This window comes from Strix uralensis, chromosome 3 (genome assembly GCF_047716275.1).
Source record: "Strix uralensis isolate ZFMK-TIS-50842 chromosome 3, bStrUra1, whole genome shotgun sequence".
Lineage (NCBI taxonomy): Eukaryota > Metazoa > Chordata > Aves > Strigiformes > Strigidae > Strix > Strix uralensis.
This window is the reverse complement of record NC_133974.1, coordinates 58,561,463-58,588,992: the sequence shown is the minus strand read 5'-3', so window position 1 is coordinate 58,588,992 and position 27,530 is coordinate 58,561,463. Positions and strand designations below refer to the sequence as shown.

The following is a 27,530-nucleotide window of genomic DNA, read 5'->3' as shown; positions in this document are numbered from 1 at the left end:
CGCAGGCGAGCCGCCCCCAGGTGCTGTGAGGGGACTGGCACTTATTTCCTCACCGCGCTGTGCTGCCCTTGCCCACTCCTTCCGATTACACGCCCCGCTTTTGTGCGTCCTGGCTCGCGGCGGGGAGAGAGCCGTGTGTGTTTTGTGGTTTTGTTCCCTTCATTACCATGCAGACAATATTCGGCTGTTCTCAAGGAAGGTCTGGGATCCCTGCTCTTTCCCAGGCTTTCTTCTTGTCCATGAAAAGAGGAAAAACAACGAGGAGCCTGTTTGGCTCCGTCCGGCCGAGCCATGGGCTGACGGTGATGTAACGCTGAGCCCGGCGGTGACTGGCTGCAGCCAAACTGGTCATGCTCTGTCCACACATGGCACGGCCATCGGCTGGCGGCCGCCTCACACCTCGGCCCCCGCTGCCGCACAAAGGCTCCAAGGGGGGAGCATTCAACGGCGAACAAAGCGCCAGCCAAGCATGAAGCTGAAGGGGATCTCCCCCTCAGCACAGAGATGGCTCCCAGCCCTCACCCGACTGCCTGCCCAGAGCTCACGCGCTTCCTGGCTCACACAGGGGCACCCGCCTGGGGCTGCGGGGATGATGGTGGTGACTATCATTAGCTGGTGGAACAGGATTTTGTGAAATTGGGGCTGGGGGGGGAAGTAAGCACAGAAGGAAGAAAACTAAATTTGTTTTTGTTTCACAGGATACAAGGCCAGAGCTCAACTGATGTAAATCAGCATAGTCTCATTGCCTTCAGTGGCAGACATATTCAGATACATATCAGCACAAAAGGTGGTCCATGGTGTCGGATAACTGAAGGCGGTTTACCTCTACAACTGTTGCACAGCTCCTTGTTGGACAATTAGTAAGCTAAATGTCTACTAACATCTATTTAAACAGAAACATTCAGGTAGTGGGTTTAAAACTAGTTTGCAGCTTTTTGTCATCTTATGACATTCCATTTTGCCTAAAAGTATTCATTATTCTCAATGAAAAAAAGCCCAAACAAATTCTTAGTCAATCCTTCAGTGATTGCTTATAATCAACTTTTCAGTTTTAATTTTGAAAATTATTTACATTCTTATAACTAGGGATAGTTTACCACAGAAAGATACTTAATAATTCTCACATTGCTTGTGTGATCTTAGCAGACACCTGACATAGAAAGGTCCTATTAAATATTTGAGGTTCCTTCAGAGTAGAAGGTAGTAAATACAGGATTTAAGTTTGTTAACTACCATGTTAACTAGCTTTACTTTTTCAGTCTTCATTGTGCCTTCACTCAGCCCATCAAAGACTGACTCCTGGGGTGACACGTCCAAACATTTTGTTGCTCACAATAGTTACAGCCTCTTGACAGATCCAGGGGGGAATGAAAAGCAGTGGAAGCTTGCAGCTTGTTTTCAGAGGGGCAAGACACTGAAAGCATATGATCAGATTTTTCTAAGAATATTAGACCTTAAGTGAAAGGTGAGGAGAACGAGTGCAAAGGATTAAGCACTCCATGTTATCTGAAACTTCTCTCATCTTAAAACTGGATGAACTTCCAAAGTACCAGTCAACTTACCTTTCAGATGTAACCACCCAAGACATGGTATCATTTAAACTTGTATAATAGGTGTCTGACAGCATGCAGTTTCATCCTTTTAAATGCCTTCCAGAGTCCTGAGTTTGAAACATTCTGTATTTAAATTCAGCCTAATTAAAGGTTGGAAATTAATTCATTAATTGTTAATTATAATGAAAATAAGTGTCCAGATACTCGATCTGCATGCCTTTATATTCATTAAAACATAGAATCAAAGTACAAATAAACACTAAAGCCCTACTAAGTAAACCCATGCTTATCACCCAGCAACACAAATATTCATTAAAAAAAGCCCTCCCCTCAAGTTTTTCATCAGCCTTTTTAAGTGCTTCCAAATCCATTTGTAATCTTCTTTCTATTACAGACCATTTCTCAAGAGTATGCAGGTGCTGCCTATTTCTGCAGTTCAATGACATACAGTGCATGCACATAAACTGTAATGAACATTTTCATTCAGGAGATCAGCAGTTGCCTTCTGGGCAGTTCAGTCTCTCATTTCCAGGTATTGGCATTTGGAGACTGACACATAAAAAATGATGAAGCCAAAACAGATACTACAGCAAACCCATGCATCCATTAGTACATTCAGGGTCTGTCTCTCTTTTACCTTGGTATACCTATCTCATACATGCACACGCACATACACCTATTTATGACAGCAGGAGATTTATGCAGCAGAGGGGCTACAATTGCACTAGTAAAATCAGAAATTAGAAGTGCTTGGAAAAATGGAAAGGATTTCTCTATTAAAAAGTAAAACTAAAAATAAAATAGCTGGTGAATTCCCCGAGCTTGCCACTGTATGTTTTCACACAAAAGGGAGCTTGGAAGAGCAATGTTTTGGGTTGATTTGTTATTGAAAGAAAAAAAAAAAACACAATCTAGAAAATTTGAAAATCTTCCCCCAAGCAGTTTTCTTTGTTAATTTGTGTTCATCATTAGACTTTTTTTTTTCCTATAATAACAAGCTCTGTTATGACCTCTCCCATTTTGTTCATGGTACTTTTAATCTCAGGGCTTCGCTCCTCACTGCTGCTAGCTAGCAAAGACTACAATTAGCACAAGGTGTTACTTGCAGCCCTGTGCTGTCAGAATTCTTATTAAGACTTAGCAATTCACAGTTCAACCTGATTTTACCTTACTGCCAGTAATTCCCTGCCAAAGCCGCCTTCCAAGCATGAAACCTGAAAACTTAACAGCAACTTCTTCAAGACTTGAATCTCTAGTCCTGTTCTTGGGGGTTATCCAAAGAGATGGCATCTCTTGTATTTCTTCCACCACCCCCATTTTTTCACTGGGTCTTCTACTTACGAAGTCAAAAATTTCTTGAGCTATAATTTTTAACAACTAAACACTTCAAGCAGCATACAGAAAATGTGTCCAGAGAGGAGGAAGATGAGGCCTGTGAGTTGCCACGTGGCTTTGTTTTTATCTACTTTGTTATTGTGCTTACAATTACTCATACTGTAACTATTTCCAATGCAAAAACTACCCAGTTTTGATTCTGATAGTAACTGAAGAGCAGCAGAACAAACGGAAGGTCTTGAGAACAGATTACATTCAAACAAACCACAAAAGACTTAAATAGGGCACTATGCCACTTGTGAATCCTGGTTTGCTGTGGTAAAATTTCTAAACAATGTTAAAAAAAGAGAGAAAAAAAAGTAAAACTTTCATAGGCCTCCAGAGAAAAAAGAAGGCATCTATCTGTACTTATATGTATATGTGTTTGGCTGTTTTTGACAGCAGTGAGCTCTATTGCTGGGGAATAAACATTTCCAGTTCCAGAGAGGAAACCTTCACACTTCAGAAAGGCAGAAGGAAGAAGAGGCTTTTCATTCTGCTGTGAGATGCTGGGTTTTGTATTTGTTTTCTGTGTGGGGACCCAAGCTTTCATGCTGATGGGGAAGTAAAATAGTTCTTTATGGAGTATTTTATAAAGGACTATCAATCATTCCAGTATGAGTCTGAAGCAGAAGGGGAGCAAAGGAGAGGTCATGCACAAAAAAGGTTGTTTCAAGCCATACGACGAATGCAGATTTGACTGTGGGAAAGCAGATTCACATTCATGCAGACCCTGAACTTGGCCTTACAGAGCAGATAAGTGCTGCTTGTGCCCGCAGTATCCTCTTGCTGAGGTCTACCACCTATAAAATAAATCCTGTAATGAAAGCAGATCATCTCATAATGCAGTCCTGGAAGGGGCTGATTCATCTAATATCTCCTGCTTACAAATGTACTGTGGGGTTACCATAGTTCAGGCAGCCTCATTAAAAGCAGTGCAAAACACGCAGAGCCTGAATGGAGATGAAATAAAAGCCCTATAGATGGCTGTTACGCATAATCCATTTGTTACTACGCTTCAGGCAAACAAAGGAGCACATTGTTTATAGGGCTGCTTTCTGCCAGCAGCAGGACAAATTCTTATATGATTCTAGTGAATATTTTACAACATTCAACAAAACGAAGAGTGTGCCTTCTTCATAACACTAGTAATTTATAACTGGGAGAGCAATGAAGGCAGAATAGAGAAAGCAGAAGTAAAAATGTGAGATAGGGTAATTAGTAACATTTGTACAGCGAAACTGAAATTCTTACTGATTCTGAGCACCTGAAGGCCTGCAATGGAAAAGAGAAGGAATTTTTTCATGATTTTACATGCATTGCACATAGCATATATAAAGTTTAGCGTCTGTTCCCTAACCACTAAATTCAAGTGGTTTATAATTTTGCATATCAGTGAGTGACAAAGTATCGCTAAATTTGGATAGATAAAAATAAGAGGATATACTTGAAATAAAAGTTGGCCAGACACTGAAAACCACAATGGCAGGCACCGAATGAAGCAATGAATATAACAAGTATAGGACCTGTCTAGTTACACAATGAAAAAGTTTAAATTGCTATTTCTAGTTCTACATTTGGCATATATGTGAAGGCTTTTTTTCACCACAACAAATGAATGGAAAACATAGTTTGCAGTCTATGTATTATTTGCTTTCTCATACTCTGGATTAAATGATGTAGGTGCAGACTTCACACTGATCTCACTGCACTTGCTCCAAATTCTAAGCATGCCAACCTAGGTGTCAACCTAGCCAGTTAGCACCATAATTCACATTTTTCACCACACCTTTCTTTCTTTTCCAGGAACTATGTCTTCAAGTGTACACTCTCATCGCTCATATATGTGAACAAAACAAAATTCCTGAAGTCAGATTTTTAAAAAGACACTAAACACTCCTTATGCTGGCATAAATGGAGAGGTGTGTTTTATGCCTAAACAAAGGAAACGTGGAGATTGTACTTCCAGACGGACATGCAGTACAATACACAGAGCTAAACCATTTGCAATTTAAGGATAGGACACTGGTCTGTCACCCCACCTACAATCATACAAGGTGTTAGAAAAGTTTATCACCTGAAAACAAACCTAAGAAGAGGGGTATCAGAGACATAGTCCAAAAAAACCTATTGTGAGGTTTTGTTTAGCAGCAGTATAGTAACAGTTGTGTAACCATCTGAAGCAAGAGATTTTCACCTCCCCTGGTCATGAAATGACTTACCCCAGCTCAGAGGCGAAGGAAGAGAAAGCAAAGCAAAGAGACCCTGAATGCAGTTAGGGGCCACAAAAGGGAATCACCATATCTGCAAAGGAAACAGCACTCTATGAGGGCCTGACTGTTAATACAATCTTTGTGCCATAAAGAGAAGTGGTGGCAAAACATGGCCTGGTGTAAAGATGTGAAGACAGCACTAGGGCAGATATGCAAATTTCTGTGGGAAAACATCTCCTTGAAGGCATTGAGAAGCACTGACATGTTTTCACATAAATCATTAGGTAAGACAGGATCTTATTTTCCATCCAAACAGCACTCCAGAAGATGGGGGGAGCTGACGGCCACCCCTCTTTCATGCACAATCAACCACTTTTGCCTCTACCCAGCTGATCACACAGCAATTGCTTTTCTGTATAATTGTATGAAAGTAGCAAATAAGATCAGGGCATAGAAATACTTTCTGTTCTAAGGCGTTTACTGTTTGTGTATCTTGGGGTAAATACTGACAATCAGGATACAGGACGAGCCATGTTCAAATGTCCTAATTATTCATTTTTCTAGACTCCAAGTTCCCAAAATTATCTGAGGTGATGTTTGTGTCATAGACAGCTAATATCTTCAAGAATACAAACTCCAGGGAGCTGGATTTGTGCTGCAGTTGGGAGGTTTTATGGACTAAGTAAATGCAGTGAGTGAGTGGGAACTTTTTGAATGTTTTGATGGGTCAAAGCTTAATTGCTGGCATATTTAGAATGATGGGCTCCACTGAAAACTCGATTTGAACTGGTAATATGCAAAAAACAACAAGTAATAGCTGACAGCAATTAAATAAAAGAGGAAATATGATTCAGTGACAGGGAGAAATATTAGGGCCTCAAAGGAGTAACTTAAAAATCCTGAGTAGAGAGATGGGCCGAGGAGTGGTGGCTGCCCAGCTAGCTGCCGAGCGCGGGGCCCTTGTGTTACTGCAATGAGTAGAGGCACCTATTGAGCAACCAGCAGGTCTCCAGCACCCACCCCGATGGAAAACTGCCCAGCTGCAGGCCCTGACGAGACGGCTAAAGGTGTGCTGCCCCACCGGCCTGCCTCCAGCCTGCTCCCCAGGCAAACGTCCTGCTCCTGCTCCGGCACCTGCTCCAGCTCCTCCTTCCCCTGACAGGACTGAACACTCCCGTCCCCTGGTAGTAGGAATCCCTCCATCCCTAGAGCCCCACAGGGCCACACTTCGCACTACGAGTAACACACTCCGCTTCCCCCATGGGTGGCTCTGAGAGGAGCGCTTCTCACAGACAAATATTTAGCAACAGTTTTCAGCAGAAAATTCCCAGAAACACGTTGGATGGGGGCAATATAAGTGATTAATGGGTCCTCTGCAGAACAAAACCTCCTCAGCTCTGTCACAAGATAGTTGCTATGGTTTTTTGACACCGCTTAGCAGAAATCTGCTTTGGCCAGGGGGAGGGGGATTGGAGGAGGGGAGAAACACAAAAAATACTATAGAAAAGCCCTCCATTGTACACTGGCAATTATTCTGAGCAAAATCCTGTGCCTGTCTAGAATTTCAAGTTCTGTATAAATACTTTCAATTAGATTTAAAAAAAAATAAAAAAACAGAACAAAAAACCAAATGAAGAGACTTTGTTAAGAACAGACAGCTTGAAACATGTCTTGTTAGCTATCAACAAAGTCTGTTAGAAATGTTGGAAGGTTTCATCTAGGTTGATGTAAAAACAACATCAAATATTCCCTCCCGTGAGACTAAGTTAAATGCTCTTTGCAGTGACTTGGTTAAGGCTAGGTAAAATGCATGCTTCATTGCAATCCACTGCAACAATATCAGAATCTTTTAGTGGGATATTTTACCAAAGTTTCAAGTTTCAAGTGGTTTAAAAATGCTTTGTGGCAGATGGTAGTTTTCCTAGCTGTAAAATATTCTAATATATGGGACAAGTTCTGCCTGAAATGTCCAACAAAACAGGAATGAGAAGTTGGCCAGGGAAGGCTTTTCAAAGTGTCTAAAAATGGATGCTTCCCATTTTATAAGGCATAAAAAAGCCAGAGCAGCATGCAAGAGTTTTAAGGTACCCCACCCATCTGGAAGAAGAATCTCTCTGCATGCATTCTGAATGACACAACTACAGGCTTTTATCACCACCCCCACTTGAAGGAAGATCCTGCTAGACTGAACATTGGAGATTCTGGGTTCAATGCTTATACAAGAACCTAGAGAAATTGCCATCCTTTAGCAGACTCAGGCATTTCTAAATTGTCTTGTAAACTCCAAAATCTGCAAGATGCAGAGTGCCCCACCTCCCTAGAAACACTGTATAAGGGTTGTTCATCTATAGTCAACAAACACCAAACCAGAAGACCTGGAAGAACAATTGATTTGGGTTTGTATGCTTAAGTCTGCCACTATGTATTTACATGCCATAAATTAACACTATATAGGCAAACATCTAGGGTAGCTTGGAAGGGGAAGCAGAATAGCTGTGTTATCACGTCACTCTGGGCTACAGGGGGAATTATTCCTGGAAAAGCAGTATACTGATACAGCTAATTTACTACTGCTACCTGAGTCTGCTTGCTCAGTACCAGGTGGGACTGCTTTATGTCACACAGAAATATTTTTTGGCATTTTCAAAAAGCCTGAATTCCTGAATCTCAAGTAGGATTATTCATTACGTTATTAATTAATTTATCGCTTCACTTATTTCAGTGCCCTAAAGTCAGTTTTTACCAGCTGGTCATCTGGCTCACATGAACTATGAAAAATCATAGATTATACAGGACAAAAAAAGCTGTTGCAGTGTATCCATTGGCATGTACTGTGTTGGACGGGCAAGGCATCAAACTTTATAGCATGTGGGAGAAGTTCTTGAGAATTGCTTAACAGTTTTCAGTGGAAAATGCTGTGTCAATATCAGGATTTTTTTATATAAATGTACTAGTTCCAATGAAAATTTTAATTTAGAAAGCTGTTCAGTTCCAGGGTAGAAGGAGAAGGCATAGTCAACACCATGACAGATGCACAGCAAGTGTGTCTGAGGGGGAAGGTGGCAGGCTCAGGTGCAAATCCCAGCCTAAAACCTCAACAAGGTCTTGATTTTATTCCAGTGGGAAATATTGAAATCTCAGGATGGTTTTCAGGATGGGAAAAACTTTTTTCCCAGCTTGACATTTGAAATTTCTCCAGCTTAATTATTCCTTATGTCTGAACAGTTGCTTTAAAATCCAACAAAGAGTTTATAGGGTACAAGAACAGCGTCCAATTTTCTTACCCAATGCAAGCTGCCAGACATGATGGAGGAATATTTCAGTAATGAGCTGTAACACATCTGACAGGTAGATTCAGATCAGAAGTCAATAGAAATGCAGATAATAGAAAAATTTTCCAGTCAGTCTTTCAATATAGCTCTACCACTTAAGGCAACGTAAATTGCACTTGAAAAGCTGTAAATTGGCCATGTCTGTAAGCACATCAGTGCACTTTCCACTGCTTCACTGAGTGCTTGGTGCTGGGGTTTGCCACATTTCCAGTGGTTTCACTTTCATCATTTTTGGTTTTAACTGATTTCCTTGTTATGATTTCAGTCATCTACCTACTGCGTGTTCCATCCTACTTGTGACCACTCTCCTGATACCTACTTTTGTAGGAATTGATGTACGGTGTTCAGTAGCACACCAGCAATGTTCATTCAGTATAGTGCCTTTGCCATTCCCACAACCACCAGAAACTAATAAAGCATACATATGACAGTTAACATTTTTGGTTATTTTTTCTCTATGTGTTTTCTCTGAATTTCTACAGTTGTGATATTTCACACACAGTATGAAAACAACATGCATTTTATACTAGGCTTCTTTCCAGAGCAGCAAATAACAAAACCGGTAGAATTCCTAGGTAGGATGTTCCTACAGTAGAACAAGAAAGCTGGAGCTGACAGATGACAAGTGAATTATCTAAAGCAATATTTTCTTGTTGAAAGCTGTAGTGGTAAGCAGATAAAAGCTAGTCTTCAGCTTTTGGAAAATAAGGAAGGAAACCAACTAATCTTGTTTAGACAGTTACAGTCCCTTTCTTCATTGACATTGTCATAGTTGCTCTTGACTGGGCATGAGAGAAATTTTCAAGAGGTTTTTTTCTTAGACCGATGTGACAACTCACCTTCTTGAGATTGCTGTTTCCACAGAGGGAAACATGACAGTGTTAAACTAGATACTTTTCCTTGAAGATGCGTGCTCATCATTTGTCCACACAGGAAATGGACCACAAAGGACTACATGTACTTAGTTACTTATTTCTGTCTTTAGACAACTTAAATTCATCACTTCAATTTTACTAACAATATGTTCACTCACTGCCCATCTCCTCCAGTCATTTCAATTTCTTCAGGCTGGCAAGTGAAAAACAATAGAAACGATGAGATCACATCCAGACACTACTGAGTGCCCCAATCTAAAGCAATTAACATTGGCCTCTGGGTGCACCTTCACTTTAGTTTGGATCAGGAACACGCCTTTGAACAGAGTTTACTGATCATCCCCACTTACTGTGCTTTTATTCAAGTTGCAGAGTGCTCTTGGAGAGCACTCTTTCAGATGCATCTGCAGCTGCCAGCTGCACTTCAAGGGTACAACTAATGTCCTCCAACTGCTAATGAAATGTGCAGCAGTGCATCAGCTCCTCAACACCAGCTCTCCTGTTAAAGAAGGCACTCTTATTAGGCTGCAGTACCCATTAATGTAGACATAACCTCAGTTAACTCCAGGAGAGAATTAAAAGCACAGAAACTAATTGGAAGGATACACCAGCCTGGTTAGGAATAGATCTTTAGTTTACATTGCATCCCTTTTCTGCTGGCTAGCTGAGCTGGACTCTGAGCACACCTTACCTAGTTCTTCCCTGGATGTGGGCCAAGACCTGCACATACAGCAGGGTTCAGGACCCATCAATTGGCATTGGCCTCTAGGAGCCAGCAACCATTTAATACCCAGAGAAAGCATGCTACATGGCAGTTCTGCTACAAAGAAGTAGCAGCACTTCCTTCAAAAACTAGAAGTTAAATCCTAGAATATTTGATAAATTACTTGTTTATATGCCTCGAGTTTAACTGCAGATAAATGAAATGGGTTTTACTCCACTAGGTGGTGTAATTTGTCTTTCTGTCAAATGTGGCCTTACAAATATTCCCCCTAATCCTTCATTCAAGATGGGGCCACAAAATATCATATGAAAAGTGAAACGGAAATCTGATCTACAGGAGTCAGCAACTCTTATCAGGTCACGTCTCTCTGATGTTTTCCATGATTACTTAAAAAAGCTCCTGTCGGGAAAGGGTAACTGGCCTTTAGAACATTCCTAGATCCATGAATAAAGTAGGAACCTGAAACAAAAATATCATGGTAGCCCTCTATTTCCCCTTACACTCAGGTGCCATCTAAGCTGTTCATGTGATTTATCTCATTTTTTTTGCAGTGTAACATTCCTAGAAGCTCTCCTTCATGTCTGAGTTACAAGATGATGCAGTCAAATATACTCCTGGATCTTTCCTGGCCAGTTATGCTGGCACTTGCACGAGCATACATAGAGGAGAAGTAGAGAATGCTAGCCTGCATAAGAAGGTGTATCCTGGGAGGATACACCCCGGTGGATATATCCCTCTGGCTGAAACAAAACCAACCTCCTTGGCTGATGCTATCTAACTCTTGGCTTCAATTCCAGATTAAAAAAAAAAAAAAAAAAGTATATCAGGATCATAGCTTGCTAATCAGATATTTGTAGGCATTTATTTGTTCATGCTCACTAAGTAGCATCTACTGACACACATACAGTAAAGAAATCTAAGAAGCAAGATGCCCAACAACCCATCACCAGAGTACCACTCTTCCTAGAGTTCTGTAGCTACTAATGTGCCACGTGGTTCAGCTAAATGTCCCTAAAGTTCAGCAGTAAAGAAGTCCTTAATGGAAAAATACAACTTGGTAATTTTTATAGTGTTTCCAGTATGTCTTGTAGGTATTAAGCTTAAGCAGAACTCACAGAACTCACAGAAACAAACCAGTATGAGAAAAGAGACACTTGTTCAAAGCACAAGACTGAATTGAACAAAACCCATCTGGCAAATTGGAGGAAGCTCAGCTATCCTATCAGCTGCAATTGCCCTTATGCTATCCGCCCACAACTTTGCCTGCTTGCCCGTGGAGAGCAGATACTGGCAACACAGGCATTTTTTAATGAACATGAGAAACGCCACCAAGAAACACATCCAACACACAGGCAATCAGCTTTCAGCACTGAAACTTTCCAGTACTTCCTCACAGTCACAGTCTGTACAGAACCCACGTCAATTCAGGTTATTTACATATGCAGATACATTCAAGATCTGCCAGAGCAGATAGCTCTAAAGAGTTAACATGCCCACCATACTCTCTCCAAGCACAGAATCTAAAATACAGGGCTGCCTACTGTGCATTATTAATGGCATTCCTAAACATTAGTGCCACTGGAGGATTTGTTTCTGAATGCAAATTTAACAAACCATTTCCTCTGTGAATGATTGATGCATGACAAATATGAGGTATCTGCATCTACAGTTGTGAATACTAGACTTAGGACATTTGTCTGGAAATAGTCTGCTAAATATTTCAAGCTTGAGTAGAAACAAAACCAGAAAGTTCCTCAACAGCTACAGCAAAGCCTTTAATCTCATGAAAATAAACAGTTAGCAATTGGATTTGTCTCATAACCACTTCTACAGCTCTAGTTACTCTGGAATAATATTATGCAGAGTAGGGTCTGTATGGTATTATATTGATTGAAGGTTCAAAAATTAGAGCTCTTGATGTGACAGAAAAATGGGTAAAGGTCCTTCTTGGTTATACACACTAGATAAATGGCCACCTTAATATTATCTTGTGCACACATTTAATCAGAAGAGGAAGAAGTGGTCTGTGCAATTGTAAATTCATACGTGTGATAATCTTCACATTAAGTACTAGACTGCTCTATGAAAAACAAAACCTGAGTGACACCATGATACATGCATGTTTCCCTGTGCTGCACAGAAAATGTATACGCTATATCTAATTAGTGACGTTCATCAATTTAAACCTGATTTATGGTCTGCTGCACAATCTCGTACCAGGAGACTACTTGATAGCAGTACCAACGTACATAGCTCTATAATTCAAAAAAAAGCTCTTTGTGTTCGGCAAACACATTCCAAAAATAAACCCATCAAGTATTTACAGGATGGAAGTTTGTGTTCCATTAAGTCACTTTCATGCTGGCTTTAGAATATGCCTCTAAACAGAGGTAGGTTTAAGGGGTTAAGAAGGAAAAGGAAACTTGGCACAGGGAGATACCTAATACTGGCATTGCATCAACAACATTAACTGCACTCCACTCTCAGCAAATGCGGGTTTTGCAGATTTCAGTTTGCAAATTGTGACAGCAGATGGTTGAAACCTTCCCCCATACAAATCCCATGCCTGAAATGGCATTGCCTACGTTTACACACCCTGAGAAATGAGACTTGGATTTCCAAAGAACTGAGTGAGCAACTTCTATTCGCACTTACTGGTACAGCCTGTTACATAGGGTACAGAACACTTGAAACAACAGCAAAATATCTGGCCACTATTACATAGCCAGTAAACTTTTATTTAGATGTGAAAGGAAAACACGTTTACAAGAAGAAAGATCTAGGAAGATTTATTGTTCCCCTGAAATTCACAGATGTCCCAAGGCTCCCTGTCTGCATGTCAGTGCTTGAGCGAAAGGATGAGCAGGTTCTTTAAATCACAGGCTAAAATCAATACCAGCATAAATTGTACAGAGACTTTATCTCCACATTGCTTCCCGATTGATACAATCTGTGTATGAGGAGTAATCCAAATATTGGATTGCACATATTTGGCAGGTCTTGCACCCCTCTTCACAGACAATGGTTTTGTCATAACTCACAATGAAGTTACTGTAATACTTCTCAAACAGTGTGCTGTGTGGCACAGACAACTGCTTGGCCATTTCATACAGGCTTTCTGGCTTCAAGTCTTCAATGCCATAAGCTTTAGTCAGAATGTATTCTAATTTCCAGTTCGATTCATTTTTCTTGTTGGCATCTCTGAGGTCCAAATAAAACTGCCAAAGATCCTACAGTTAAAAAAAAAAAAAAAAAAAGAAAGAAAAAATAGGCATGGCTGTATTGCTTTCTTCCCTGCTTCATTAAGTCTCTAGAGTGATATATTGATTAGGAAGCTGTCACTCCTCATTATTCACAACTGAGTAGAAGGTCACGTCCCACCCCAAGAGCTGGGCTTACACCCAAAGCTGGTCCTTGCAGTGTGGTAATGGTGGGGGGATGGGGAGGAGAAGAAAAAAGAGCCACAAATGGCAGCAGTGGCAGTGTTAGAGGTCTTTCCTGTCCAAACTGTAAACCAAACTCCACTATGCTCATGTCTGCTTTAGGAGTGAGGCAAAAGGGAGAGATCCTGAAGTTTCTTTTCTGCGGGCACTGCTTGAGGGGCAGAATGGACAGAAAAAGAAGGCCCAGGGAGAATTTGAGGGAAAGGAAGAGATGGAGGTGCAGGAGTGAAATCTGCACAAGAAAGGAGCAGCCTATATTAGCACAAGTCTCCCGAGGGAAACCCCAGACCCAGTCAAGCTGCAAGATGCCACATCACTGAACTCAGTGAGGTCAAGGTTTTACCCTAAATTAGAGAGAGAGTATCCAAGTCATTCAGAGCCAAAATAATTATACAGGATTCACTTTACCTCCAAAAATCACATGAGACTACAGAATAGAAGTATTGTACCTTTTTCCTTCTAAATTTAGCTACAATTTCCTATAAACAGTATAAATTCTATATAGGAAGGTGCATGATTATGAAAGACATCACCTTGTTAAAAGTCCTTTTCTTCATCTGCTCTTCTAGACCCTTTTAGAAGCATTTCCTGGACTGCATCCCAAAGCTCAGGCTACCACCAGCAAACAGCATTGGTATGTAAACGAGCCCAGAGTTTAACGTTTTTCACCTTTGCAGAGTTCACTGCAAACACTTTTAGGATGCTGCCCAGAAAATTTCTGACTGTCTTTCATTCTATGTCATAAGTATATTCCATAGAGAACAGGAAGTACTGGGTTAGTCCTGAAGGCACAGAAAGACTGACCAAGTTCTCTTTCAGATTTCCTTTCCTTTGCCCAGGAAGAAAAATAAGAGTAAGCACCAGTCCCACCAATAGATATAATACTACAAAGCCTGACATCTCACTGTAATTTTTAATGACACTATATTTGAAGTCTTACATGATGCTTTAAAATCTTTACTTACCAGCAAACTATAATCAAGAAGATCATACTGATACAATCTGACACCAGGGTTATTGGACTCCATTTGCCATACATTCTTCACTGGAGTTACAGCAGGTGCCACAAACAAGGAATTTACTGGCTTCTCTGCAGGAAGAGGGAAGGTGAAGAAAGAGTTTCCTTTCAATCATTTGCCTCTCAAACAGATGTTTTTATAGAGAACCAACACAGCAAGAACCAGAGTGACTAAATACATTAGCATTTTTTTCCTTGGATTAGCTATATCACTGTGAACTCCTTCTATACTTCCACTGGATAGACCCAAATCTGTGTAAAATACCACAGTACACATTCCACTGTGTACCAGTTAAGTTTGTCTATACTAGAGGCTTCCCACCAATTCAACTACCTGTGCAAAATGGTCTTGTCTATATGTAAGCTCTCCGTATTTTGCATATTTCTACTGAAGAAATATGCACAACCTTTAGTTGCTGTTTCCATGCTATATTTTACATGTTGCTTTAAGCATTTTTTGTTTTATGTATCTATGATGTTATTAGAAACAGCAGGGTATCATCACCTGACCTTGACTTCACTTATCTAAACTAGCCCAGCACCTATTATGTGAATGTCGATCTTTACAGCAACTGAAACATGAGGAGGTACACCGGTTTTAATTAGACAGAATATGCAGGTAAGTATATTGAGAGGTTCTCTGTGGAACAACAAAGAAGCCCTATTCCTTTCTCTGACAACATCACAGTAGTGAAATCACAATGTCAGTTTCCACGTATGAGCAGAAGCTTTGAAAGCATGGAAATCAGTAGGTTCTTCTGGAGAAGATACAGCTGAGCTCTGTATCTCAGGACACTGATGCTGGTTACAATATTATATTTATCTTGAATTCTGTGGAATTTTGTATGGAGTAAAATAGCATGAATAGAAGACAGCCTAAAACTGTACAGATAAACACAAACTGTATTTAGCCACAGGTAATTTCATTGTTTAAATTTTGTCAAAACATGCAAAATTATTAAAATAATTTAGACACAGTTACTTGCACACGCAAACTGTAATGACAAGGCACCAAGAACAGTCTGTCCTCAGTGAAATTTGCAGTAGAGGTGATTATTTCATGCACAAATGGGACACAAATGTAGGTTTAAGACTGCCTCGAATACCATTTTTAAAAAATATAAAAAGCCAGCACTTTCACTGGGGCTGGATTCCTTTTTACTGGAGATTAATTCCATGATAATTCCATGTAAAAAGGTAAATTATTTAGAATACTGTTACCCCAGTAAGCATTTTGGGCATTGCTTTTATGAGTTCATATAAATCACAGATAGAGTCCATTAATATTTCAGTATTTTACATAAACCAAAGCAATCTCTCACTGTTCTATGGTACAGACACAAATATTGAACCAGTTACTTGTTAGAGATCTTCTGTTAGAGATGTCAGAGTGCTCCATACAGCCATGCCCATGCTTAAAACTAAGGGATTTCAAAGCAATAAACAACATTTTTTAAACCTGGGTGCTTTTCCTGAAGGGAAATTAGCTGATCTAAGAGATGCAACAGGCAGAGACTTTTCTTCCCCTGCCTCCTGCTTACTCTTATCTTAATTAACTTCGAAGCAGCAGGGAACTCAGCAGAGAGGCACAGTAATGATGCAGGAAACACAAGAACATAGAGCATGTCTAGTTGGCCTGAGAACATTCCCTTTGACACATTACACAATAGCAACTGGCTAGTATAATTTGCCCATGTCACTAAGAGAGCAGAGAGGAAAGACTAGAAATTCTTGTCTAGGCATAAGCATTCATTAAAAAAAATAGGAAGCTTGGGGAGTCTCTTCTGACTTCAACAAAAAAAAGACACTCTGCCTTGCAAGGTTCTCTTCGGAAAAAAATTGGGTGTGTGAGGCTTGAACACTTGTAGATAAACAGCAGTATTTCTCAATTTCCTTTTTCAATTATTTATAACAGAGGCTGACTAGTAAGAACATGCAAGAAAGTATTAATTTGCTTTTAATCAAGAAAAAAAAAAGATGAATGATTCAACAAGTATCATTACCTTCTTCATCCAGGAGGACCATGATACTATCTCTATGTGTATGTCCAAAAAACTGCCCCGCAATAACACTACTGTATTTGCGAAAAATCTTTACCAGTCTCTCATTGTAAAACTCCCTGATAGCTGTAGTATTCCTTGCATATGGCAAGTATCCTATTGGTACATGTCCTATTATATATACCTAAGGAATTAGATACAGAAAGCACAATTAGCACCTTCATTTGAAACTTACACTTTTAGCTGTAACTTAGAAATGGTTACCACAATTTCATAATAATGCTGTCTTAGAAATGGCACTCTGAAGGCTGTAAATCACAACAATTTTGTTATACAAAATACAAACAGCAAGAAAGTTTACATTCATAATTTAAAAAAAAATTTCTTTTTAGTGAATTCAGTATATTCTTGGGAAAAAAGTTTCAATAAATCTGTATGCGATTTTAGGCCAAAGAAAAATTTGATCAATTATTTCAAATTAAAAAGTAAGTTGCTAGGGCAAGACTTATAATTTGGCATCTCGAAGGGATAGTAAGAAAAACTTATGTTAGAATATTACACAGCCTGAATGGTCAGTCACCAGAAACATGGAAGAACTAGCTAAAATCCCTCTTGTCTGAGGTCGAGACTTGGTTCCAACTGCACATGCCAACTAATACGCTGTGAGGTTTTATGAGGAAGGGAAATCTCTCCTTTCTCCTGACTGTAATACAGTATTTTTAAAATTACAGTACCATAGCAAAATGTAAACACATTTCAAACTAAACACTTTTTCTGGCCAAATGATGATCCAATCCCCGTACCAATCAATCAAACATGAGCAAACAATTATAACCTCAATTCAAACCCTAAGTATTATAAGACATTTTATTATAACACTCAAATCATAGCAATTGCTGCAGCTTGGCTAAGTTTTGTGGTTGACAAACTCCCTTCTAATTTCTATTTTTGATACTTGTAAGTACATAAAAATATAAATGAAATATGCTAGCTTTTGTCTCAGGCCAAGGGTGCGCATTTCAAAATTAACAGCTATGAATAAAGAGTCATGAACAAAAGTGGAAGTATTAAATATTCTCATCCTGGCTTCTACAGTATTTTACATAGTGGGAAAGAAAAGGTATTTTACTGTATAATTTGAGAAGCTGCACTCAACTATTTTATTAAGTGTTGCTGTATAATGTGCATATTCAAGGAAGAATTATTTTTAAAATGAAATTTTGATCTTGTGGTATCTTTGGCAGCATTAATACTCTTCTAGACTCATGTTTATATTTTCAATGTCTCTACTTCTTACTTTTTTTTTTTCTTTTTGAAGTTTAAACAAATAAGGCTGATGGGCTCTGTTCACAGCGCCTACCTTTTCCTTCTTCTGTGAAGAGGTTTCTAGTACTGCCTCCAGCCAGGCAAACTGGTTGGCTGGGTCACTGATATTCACAGTTACACTGTTGGGGCTGTAATATAAATTTGTGTTCAGACTGATTATCCTGAGTGGTTGAGAGCTATCACTTGTTTCAAACAGCTGTGTATAGAAGCCACCTGTGAAAATAAGATCAACATAATCTGAAAAATGAAAAGCTTCAAAGCAGAACTTCAGAATGAAAATACAGCACTGACAAAATACCCAGCTTTACTCTTTCTAATAAAAGAGTATGGTATGTTTATTCAAGCCGTGAATCACCTTATCACAACAGATCTTCTCAACAATCTGTTTTTAGCAACATTTTAGTAGGAGAAGTTGACACTGAATTTTTTATGAATTCTTGCCTGTAATTGCCTTTGTGTTTATTTGACAGTTTTCAGATGCAATTATCCACCTGACATGTAAGAAGTGCCCTGTAACATTTCTTCCACACCGAGAGATTCAGTAATGGTTAAAAAGTCCACATTTCTTGAAATACTGCAAACATATCGGTTCCTCCAGGAAGAACTGACTGAGTTTAGTAGTCTCATACTTTTTAAGTCATTTAACTTCAGATTGGAATATGATGAAAAGTAAAGATCCCATTTTTCAGTCCAAGCTCCTAAAACCTTGATAGCATAGAGATCTTCTTCAATGGGTGCATCTTCATAGTTCATGGACTTCAGTGGAGCCATGGGAACAGAGCTATAACAATATACCTTAATGTAAGGTCTGCCCCTTTGAGCTTTATTTTTCCTGTTAAGAGTTTCTACTTCCACTCTTACCCAGAATTCCTTCTCATTCAGGACACAAAACCAACTTCCAAATCCCTAATGTTTGAGTGGATTGGAAATTGGTTTGAACTTTTCAGTCCTTTGCTAAAAAGAAAAATCATAATTAGGATATCAATATTCTCCTAGTTTAGTAAACTGGACACAAATACAATGCAATTAACAGTATAATCACCAAGACTATGTGCTATCATAACCTGAACAAATATGTGCCTATTCAATATGCTCTAAAATACATATAGTATCAAAACAGAAACAACATTTCATCAATTTTTTTAAAACCAAATTTAAATCTTCTCATGCATCATATGCCTTTATCTAATATTTATCAAGATTATGAGATCTTGAAGGCAACAAGGTATTTCACATGATTTGGTACAAAGCCAGTAATACTGTATATGTTACAAAAAGCAATAATTATTGCATCAGAAGAGAATAAATGTACCCTGAATATAAGCACTGCTATTCAAAAAGACAAGTAACTTCTTCCAGGAAAAGCATTACAGATAATCCATTGTGCTGATTCATCCTACAAGACTTAGCTAAACAAACAGAACAAATCTATAGAAACATTAGCTCTCTAAGCCCTACCTTTACAATTCATTACTGTCGTATTTTACCTTTTCTGAAGGTATTGATTGCTTCATCAGTTAGCCAAGGTTTCCAGAAATCCGCTACAGCATTGTAAACTTCACTGGTAGTTACAGGAAGCTGATCCTGTGAGAGAACAGAACCTGCCTAAGTCTTAGCATTCAGACACACAGACAAAAATCACTAAATTATCCCACCTGCCCTCTTGCGTAACACGTAAGTGTATCCAGTCATCATTAGGAGGAACTCAAGAAAGGAAAAAAGACTTCTGAACATCCAGTATTGCTGATCAGGAACAAAGGCCTGAACTTAGTCAGAACTGATTGCATGGCCCTGTTAACACATTGATAAACTAATGCCAGAAATATTTCAAGCCTTAGGAAGGAGCACAGCAGAGCAGAAAACCATACACTCTGCAAAATATATAAACTGAAGATTCAAAGGCAAAAAACAAATAGTCTTGGAGGAAAAGCCTGAAAATGAGCTTCTTTCATAGCAGGTGAATTTTTCAAGCAACTTGGGGTTCATAGCAGCTCCCCAAAACTCCACTACGGCCCTCAGAAACATTCTGGTGAAATTCACAAATATTTCCATGATATCCTGTAGTTCTAGTAACAAAGCATTTAAAACGTAAAAGGAAAGTTTTGTCCATGTTTTCTCCCACCGGTTCTAATTAGGACTGTAGCACTCTTCAGTCTGAGCCAAGCGATGCCCAAGCGCCACAGCCTGAGAAAACCCACTCTCTCATCTAACCCTGACAGGAAGATCCCAGCCTGTCCTTGCCTTTCCTGAAATATCTGCTTGGATTCTTGGTGCTAGAAGAAAAAAAACAGAGGTCAAAAAATAGGAACAATATTAGAGTGCATGTTGTCTTAAACAGAAAATTTGACCTTTCTAAGGTCTTTGAAACTAAACCTACGTTATTAGAGGCTTAGGCACTAAGTCTCTGTCTAGGAGTAGTGCAATCAGAGGTCTGTTCAGACATCTGTTGCTTGCAGTGCACAGATACCAGTTATTAAGAAAGCTTTGAGCCACACCAGTTCAACCAGAGCTAACAGTCACTAACAGACACAGCAAAGCTTGATCTCAGATAAGAGGCCATGTTATGGACTGAAGGTGGTTTGAACCCAGGCAAGACAGTGCTGTGTGAACTTGTGGATCAGACAGCAGTTTGGGAATTTGTTTTAAGCAGGGGCAAGGATCTGAAACAAGTAAGACTATGCAGAAAGACCAAGGTCACAATATACAATCTGAAAGGTATCCCAATGCTTGATTAACCTGAGTAGTACTTTTAATAGGCTCTGCAAGAAAAATCACCCAAGACTGTTCAATTGTTAAGACAGACAGGTCAGAACACAATAGAGAGCAATAAAATTCTTCTGTGCACAGTGAGCACGCAGCTTTCACACTTGCTCTGGAACAGCCTACAGCGTGTGGCTTGCTCCACATCGCTTCCCAGTCTACGGGACATTTGCCAAGCATGTCCCTGTGAAAAACAGAAATGTCATCAACAGCAAAAAGAAATCCAACAACCTGAAATGACCCCACAGTGGGGAAATTCTGATCCCAATGGTCTTTTTCAAACAGAAAAGTATGTCAGTTCTGCGTACTGGTGAAGCCTGCCATTTCAAAGCAAAGTATCACAGAAACACTCCTCTGTGGTTTTGTGCAGAGAGAACTGCAATGGTTACTCCAATCAGCAGCCTGCTTCAAAATACTATTTGCTACCCGTCCTGACCATCTTTTTTCACAAACAAAACTTGTATTTGTTGGAAAAGTCACTGCATTCTTTGTCTACAAGGTTATTGTATACAGTTTTTTCTTCTATATCAAAGGAGACTGCTGAATGACAACTATTCTCTGTCAAGACTTAAAAAAAAAAAAAAAACAAAACGAAAACTGAGTGAGGTTTCAGTTAAGGTGTTATTTATCAAAATACCCGTGGTTTCTGGTGAACCAACCTGGCCCCCTGTCAGTGCATATGACAAGCTGAAGCTATACTACCAGAGTAAAAACACAAGAGACTGAAGTCCCAGCTTGGTTTGTGCACTCACATTTCCAAGATACATTTAGCTCTTATTTTGTCTCTCACATTTCCCTTTCCCCTGTCTGAGCACCTCTGTTACTCCCTGATTTGGGAATCACTAACTCCAGTAATGACACAGACAATGATACAATCACCTACTACACTAAGATATACCCTGATATGCCTAATGAGTAAGACAGAAAGCTGGACTAAAAGTCTTAGGGGGTGTGAAAGGGTGTTACTGAATTCCCTTTTGGCATTTCAAACAAAGTATTTTAGCTAACCTGCTCCACATCCCTTCCGATCCCCTCAGATCCAATGACAGAATTTGCTTCTCAGTCCTGTGTGCTGCCAGATCAACCCGCAATAAGCTTTAAAGGACACATGAAGCAACTGTTTACTTTTGAGCTATGCCAAGAACAATATTCGCAGAACACTGAAAGTAAAAAAAGCACTGTCCTCAGCTGCAATCCAGTAAATCATCAATGCAAATATTTCTAAGTGTCCAATAAGGAAAGAAAAAAGACATATTTTCAATATTAATGGCAAAACTATGGGAACTTTATAAAAATTTTGCCATTACTCTGATAAAAAAATCCAGTGATGTCAGCAGACAGATTTCCAGCAGGCCTTTCAGTAGGCCTTGAATCCTACCACGGGCTCAAAGATCCATTAAGAGTGTCATTTCTGTTAGATTAAGTCATTGTACACACATGCATGACTTACGCAGCAAGAAAAAAATAAGCGTGTATTAACTATGATGAGACCTGGTGGTTCTAAGCCATGAGGAACCATTAGCAGTAAATCTGCATGACCTCAGATTTTACTGGCATCAGCGTCTGTTTGACTAACTTAACACACAGAGAGAGATGTACTCTCTGTTCTTGATTGGAACTATTTGTAATTTTACATGCTAATTGGAGAATTGTAGAATACTCTTTCCAGAATAACAGTCACACAAATTTAACTCTTATTTTTAACACCTGCTTTCTGAGGGGTTAGGAACACACTCAATATGATACATAAACAAATTTCTAACTTGTTTTACCTGTGGCCAGTAGTCATGATTGCCCAAGGCCGGGAAAACCTGAAGATCTGGAAAGAAATTACGAATTGTAGAGCTCATATTGCCAATGATGCTAATGACCAACTTCGTGGAGAGTTCTTTTACAGGAACATGAGGAGGGCTATCTCTGAAAAAGGAAAAGGCTTTATTAACAAAGGTTTATTAGCAACATACGGAAAGGCAAAAAATTCTGCAAACAAATCTACATTCTACCATGTAATACTACTATAGACTCTTTGATTAAAATCATAGAACTGCCCGAAAGGCTCTCCACAAAGGCTTTTTAAAAAAAAAAACCCAAAAGAGTAATGTTTATTGTATGATTCACATTTATCATAACCAAGATTTCTTAGAAACTAATTCAACTCCAACATTTTGAGCTACTATGCAGTTTGGGTTATGTATCTTCTGTCATCTGCACAATCTCGTAAGTTTATTTTTCCCCTTTTAACAACGTCCTGTTGAAAATGAAGTACAATAAGACAAGTGAAATAAATTAATCACTTGTCTTTACATATTCGTATTTCTTAACACCCTTCCCCCAGCAAAATTAAGAGACGTAAGAGACGTAACATACATAACCTTTCCAGCAAAAAAGATCCCATCGACAAACAAACTAGTTCTTGCAAACACTCAAAACCACTAATCTCTTTGATAAATTATCCATTGATGTATCATAAAAAAATATGTGATGGTAGAATGGAGAATTTTGCTATGGCAGAAGGGTAAATTGATGCTACCTTTTATGAATACCTAGAAAGTAACAGAGCATGGTACTATCGAGCTACTCATATGCCTCCCTTTCACACTTCTTTCTCCAGTCCCACTGCTAAGGCACACAAAGCCTCACAGGTAACACCTGTGTGAGAGAGAGAGTAGTATTATGCCCATTTTCTTATAAGGAAGATCAGCACAGAAAAGGTAAACGTTTTACTCAACAGGGGACTGCACACATCCAAAACACTGCAATGAAGGACTGTGAAACCACACTTTCTTTAGAAGCACATGCAGCTATGAGTGATAGTCATGAAGAGAGAGACACCATCTACAACACTGTTATCCTGCCCCCTGCTAGCCACTGAATTTGAATGGTAACTTCAAACACTTTAAAAAAAAAATAAAGAAAAAACATAAGTCTTGGTATTGCTTGATTCTAGTTACTTCTTACAGAACCAAATAAAATAAAGGGTATTTTCTAAAAAGGGACGCACTTTAATGACCTTAAGACATACAAAATCCAATACGTCCCACAGTTGTTCCAGTTATTCCTCTGACCTTTTGTTTTTTTCCACTTCCCACCCTCCCTGCATCATTTCTATTAACTTACACTAATACAGTCATGTGGTCAATGTCCTAATGAACAGTCTAACAATACCCAGAAATGATTACAGAGATCGAAATCTGTTCCTGAGGCCTTATACTCTCACTCAGTCTTCCACTTATTAGCCATTCGGACAACTAAAGGAACTATTTAAAAGTAGCATTTGTGAGACACTACACTCAGATCTGTTGGTGGAAATATAAATTTGTGAATTACTGCACTATATGGCTATCCAGTGTTAAAAGATTTAACTGCAGAGTGACTTGAACACTTACCCAGTCCAAATCATGAATGAAACCTGCTGTTTTGAATCCTTCATGAATGCAAATGCTGACAAAATAAGTTGATATGGAGAATCACACAAAAAGTCTCCAAAGGGGCCTGGGTTGGAGGCATTGGCTCCTTTGGAAGAAGAACAAACTTTGGTGCGATCAGTGGTAATGTGGTAAGTCGGATCTAAATGTAGGTCAGATACATGCCAGAACTGCCCTGTTTTCAGAAAACAAAGATTAAAGAAAATCCATTATTTGCATTTGAACTGGATATACACAGGTAATGTCAAGTTTGCTCCAGTTTGTCTACTGCTATTCCTCTTTCAAGTTTTGAAAATAATAAATTTAACAAATTGTTGATTAGCCTGTGTGGTAAGTGTGGGCGAGTTCTGCATTCCTGACGAGAGTCCTTCACCTAGTCAGCTTAGAAAAACTGAAAACAGAAGCAGAGGCATAGGTTTAAATTAATCTGCAGGAAAAAAATGGAGGTTGGTAGGGACTAGAAAATCAGCTCCTTTTCATTAATAACAATCTGGAAACTGGGCAGTACACGAGGGGATAGAAGGACTTCTCCACTCCACCTGAAAAGAGAGGGAGTTGCATTTTAATTATTTTTCCAGACCTTCCCTGGCTGGAAGCTACTATAAAAGATCAGAGTCTAGAAAGAAAGGCGAGAAACAGCATGTGTGCAAAAATTTTAAAGCTCTTCTTCTCCCCAGCAGTCACAGCAGCAAAAGAGGCTGGGCTTCTCACCGAAGAGAGGTGTATCAGCCTTACCTACTCATTTCTTTCCGGGCTGACACATTCTCAGACACTGCTACTTAGCACTGCAGGGATAAAGGAGCTGAGAGGTATAGAAATATGGTGAACAGGATGAATTAAGTTTGTATTAGACTACCAGCCTTCAAGTTTTAGTAAAACAAAAGTAATTTATTTGTGTCAGTTTCAAAGAACTTGGGAAAGGCAGCGGTGTATCTGGGGTAGTGGTTGTGAAATCGGGACAGATACAAAATGATTGTTTCCAAGGTCACATGCCCATTCTGTGGAAGAGCAGACACCGCACTACTTGGACCCTGTGGAGTTTTCCTTCACAAAGCAAAGACCAACAGCGATCTTCAAAGTCCGTAGAACTGTGACTCCTACTACCAGGAGAGAGGGAAACGCCCGGACACTACTGCATGCTTAGTCCGCAGCACATACGAGTCACAGGGAACGAAAATCCTGTGGAGGCTACTTCGGAGCACTCACCTGCCCTACGCTACCGTCCGGCGGATCCCGCCGGGCAGCGCATGTGTGGGTTTGCTGACAGCACCGAAACCACATGTAATGTTTGCAGTGGGTGCCTCGACACCGCGCCAAAGGCAGGGCAGGGCAGGGCTCACTTCACCCGCACCGTCCTCAGCGCCAGCTACCCCGGCTGGCTAAATATAAACTGCTTTAGCCCCCCACACCGGAACAGCGATGTGTTTACTTATCGAAAAGCCCCGTGAGGTCGATACCAGCTGGGACAGGGAGCACCACCCAGCAGTCTATCTGCGGGCAACACCGCGGAGGGGAGGGACAGGAGGCGCAGGAGGGGGGAGCACATAACCCGGGGGTCCCCCGCGCAGCAGCACGGAGGGGCGTGAGGCGCCCCCCGGCCGGGCCTCCCTCAGCCGGGCCGGCACGGCGGGCGGCGGCTGCAGCCCTGGGCCGGGGTGCCCCTCACCCCCCCGGTCCTGCACGGGCGGCCTCGGCCGGGCCGACCCCGCTCAGGCGCTGCCCCCCGGCTGACTCACCCACAGCGGAGCGGGGCTGCGGCCCGGCCGGCGCCGCCTCCAGCGCGGAGCAGAGCAGCGCCAGGCCCAGCGCCAAGCGGGCGGCGCGTCCCCCCCGCCGCTCCATGTTGGCCGTGCCGGGAGCGCCCTGCCCGCCGACGGCCGCTCATGTGACCGCCCCGGCGCGGAGGAAAGGGGCGAGCCCGGGGCGGCTTGTGCAAGCCCCGGCCCTTCGCTGCCTCCCCGGGGCTGCCGGAAGCCGACACCGCGCCCCGCCCGCACGACCGGGGGCCCCAAGCCGCCCCTGGCCGGGGCCCTCCGCTGGCGGCCGGGGGGCGGTGGGGGCAGCAGCCGCCGCCTCGGCCGTGTGCCCGGGGCCGGGGTGACCGTCGGGAGGTGCCACCCCCGGGTCGGCACTGAGACGCTGAGGACCCCGCAGGAGCCAGCCTGGCCGCGGGCAGGGCTAAATTCATGGCTCCGGCGGGTTCGAGGCGGCCTCGAAGGAAGGTGCCGTGGGCAGCGGGAAGGAGGCGGGAGTCTCTTCCCCGCTCGGCCGGTGGCCTGTGGCGCCCGGCGGGCCTGTCCCTTCGAGCCCTGAAGGGGTACGGCCCTCCGAGGCGGCTGGGACCTGTGGCTGAAAACCCGCCCCGCCTACAGCCCACCGTGGCCCCGACGGTGCTACCGGCGGGCGTGGGACGCCCCTGAGGGCCAGCGCTGTGCCTGCCAGCCGGGCCGGGCCGGGCCGGCAGCCCTGGGTCACGGCCTAGCCCTGCCCTGTACAGACAGCCCTTGGATACTTCACAGGACTCTCAGGCATCTTTTGGAAGGAAGGTTTCTCGCAGTATACACTTAAAAATGGATCCTGGTTACTTAATGAACTTTGAAATTTAAAAAGCTGATGAAATACGCCATCAGCTACACCTCTAATACAGTTTAAGGGACATGCTGAGGTGTTTAGTCAATACAAGTCTCCGTTGCTAAGGCCTTATGGTAGTGGAGCTGCTGTTTATTACTTCTGAGGTAAGAGTAGTTTCTGGTGAAGGAAAAGGGCTTGGTGTCAGATTTAGGAGCAGACTAGAATAATGATGTTGTGGATCCTGTAGCTGCCCTCAAACATCCCGCCGGTCACTGCTGTTCTGTTCACATCTGCTGTCTAGGGGGTCGCAAACCCATTTTACCAGCAGCTGGAAGTCCCCTATGTGAGTGTTTTCCTCACTTTTCCACTCCTCAGAGCAGTGCCACAGGCACCACTTCTCTACTTTTCTGTCCCTTATTTAATTTGACGTTAATATTGTTTATCTTTAGAATAGCAAAAGACTTCACCAATAAGCTTCATGATGGTTTCTTGTGACTTACAGAACATATGTATGTAGCCTTTGTTTAAAAGTGACTGTAGTGTAAAATATTTACCTTTCAGGGTTTATTTGCAAACCAAGTCTTAACAATCTGTCTCTGCATTCCTTTCCTCATATTTAATAAAAACCTTATTTTTTTTTGATTCATGACCCTACAAATCACTTGTGAAGATGAATGCTGGTACTGGGGACCCAAGTCTGTTTTCCCCAGTGACCATGGGAAAGCAGCTGCTCCCACCTTTCTGAGAAGGGGCGGCTGAGAAGGACAGTCATATGGCAAATGCACCCGCGGGCAAACAGGCAGCAACAGAGGGAAGGCTGTATTGGGTACTGAGGCTGAGGATTAAATGAGCTAATAAAATGGAAGGGCAGAAGATGCAATTTAAACATAACTTGCACTATAGCAGTTGAAGGAGC

The 27,530-nt window shown here is 41.2% G+C and overlaps 1 protein-coding gene and 1 long non-coding RNA gene across 5 annotated transcripts; both read right to left on the bottom strand.

Annotated features, from left to right (window-relative positions):
• Window positions 1–12,775: 12,775 nt before the first annotated feature.
• SMPDL3A (sphingomyelin phosphodiesterase acid like 3A) lies at window positions 12,776–25,999 on the bottom strand. 4 transcript variants are annotated; one of them, XM_074862412.1, is made up of 9 exons: window positions 25,250–25,393; window positions 24,005–24,218; window positions 23,162–23,267; window positions 22,391–22,535; window positions 19,346–19,442; window positions 17,893–18,071; window positions 16,536–16,716; window positions 14,480–14,604; window positions 12,776–13,301 (listed from the first exon to the last, which is right to left on the bottom strand). In XM_074862412.1, the coding sequence occupies exons 4-9, from the start codon at window positions 22,466–22,468 to the stop codon at window positions 12,990–12,992; spliced, it is 972 nt and encodes a 323-aa protein (XP_074718513.1). In that variant the 5' UTR covers window positions 22,469–22,535; window positions 23,162–23,267; window positions 24,005–24,218; window positions 25,250–25,393; the 3' UTR covers window positions 12,776–12,989. The 4 variants fall into 4 exon arrangements, with proteins under 4 accessions (XP_074718513.1, XP_074718510.1, XP_074718511.1 ...); XM_074862409.1 differs by lacking the exons at window positions 23,162–23,267; window positions 25,250–25,393 and adding an exon at window positions 25,780–25,999; XM_074862410.1 differs by lacking the exon at window positions 23,162–23,267 and having other exon boundaries at window positions 25,250–25,392.
• Window positions 18,156–18,767, bottom strand: LOC141940833 (uncharacterized). The gene is made up of 2 exons (XR_012628133.1): window positions 18,720–18,767; window positions 18,156–18,639 (listed from the first exon to the last, which is right to left on the bottom strand). It is a non-coding gene; the product is annotated as an uncharacterized LOC141940833 (long non-coding RNA).
• Window positions 26,000–27,530: the final 1,531 nt, after the last annotated feature.

Excerpts from the sequence above, each read along its gene's own strand:
- SMPDL3A (XM_074862409.1), bottom strand. The coding sequence starts at position 25,885 with ATGGAGCGGCGGGGGGGACGCGCCGCCCGCTTGGCGCTGGGCCTGGCG. Across the intron at positions 19,443-22,390 it reads ATCATGACTACTGGCCACAG|GATCAGCTTCCTGTAACTAC; the intron begins GTAAAACAAGTT and ends GTTCTCTCACAG. Across the intron at positions 14,605-16,535 it reads GGTCCTCCTGGATGAAGAAG|AGAAGCCAGTAAATTCCTTG; the intron begins GTAATGATACTT and ends CTCTTCCTGCAG.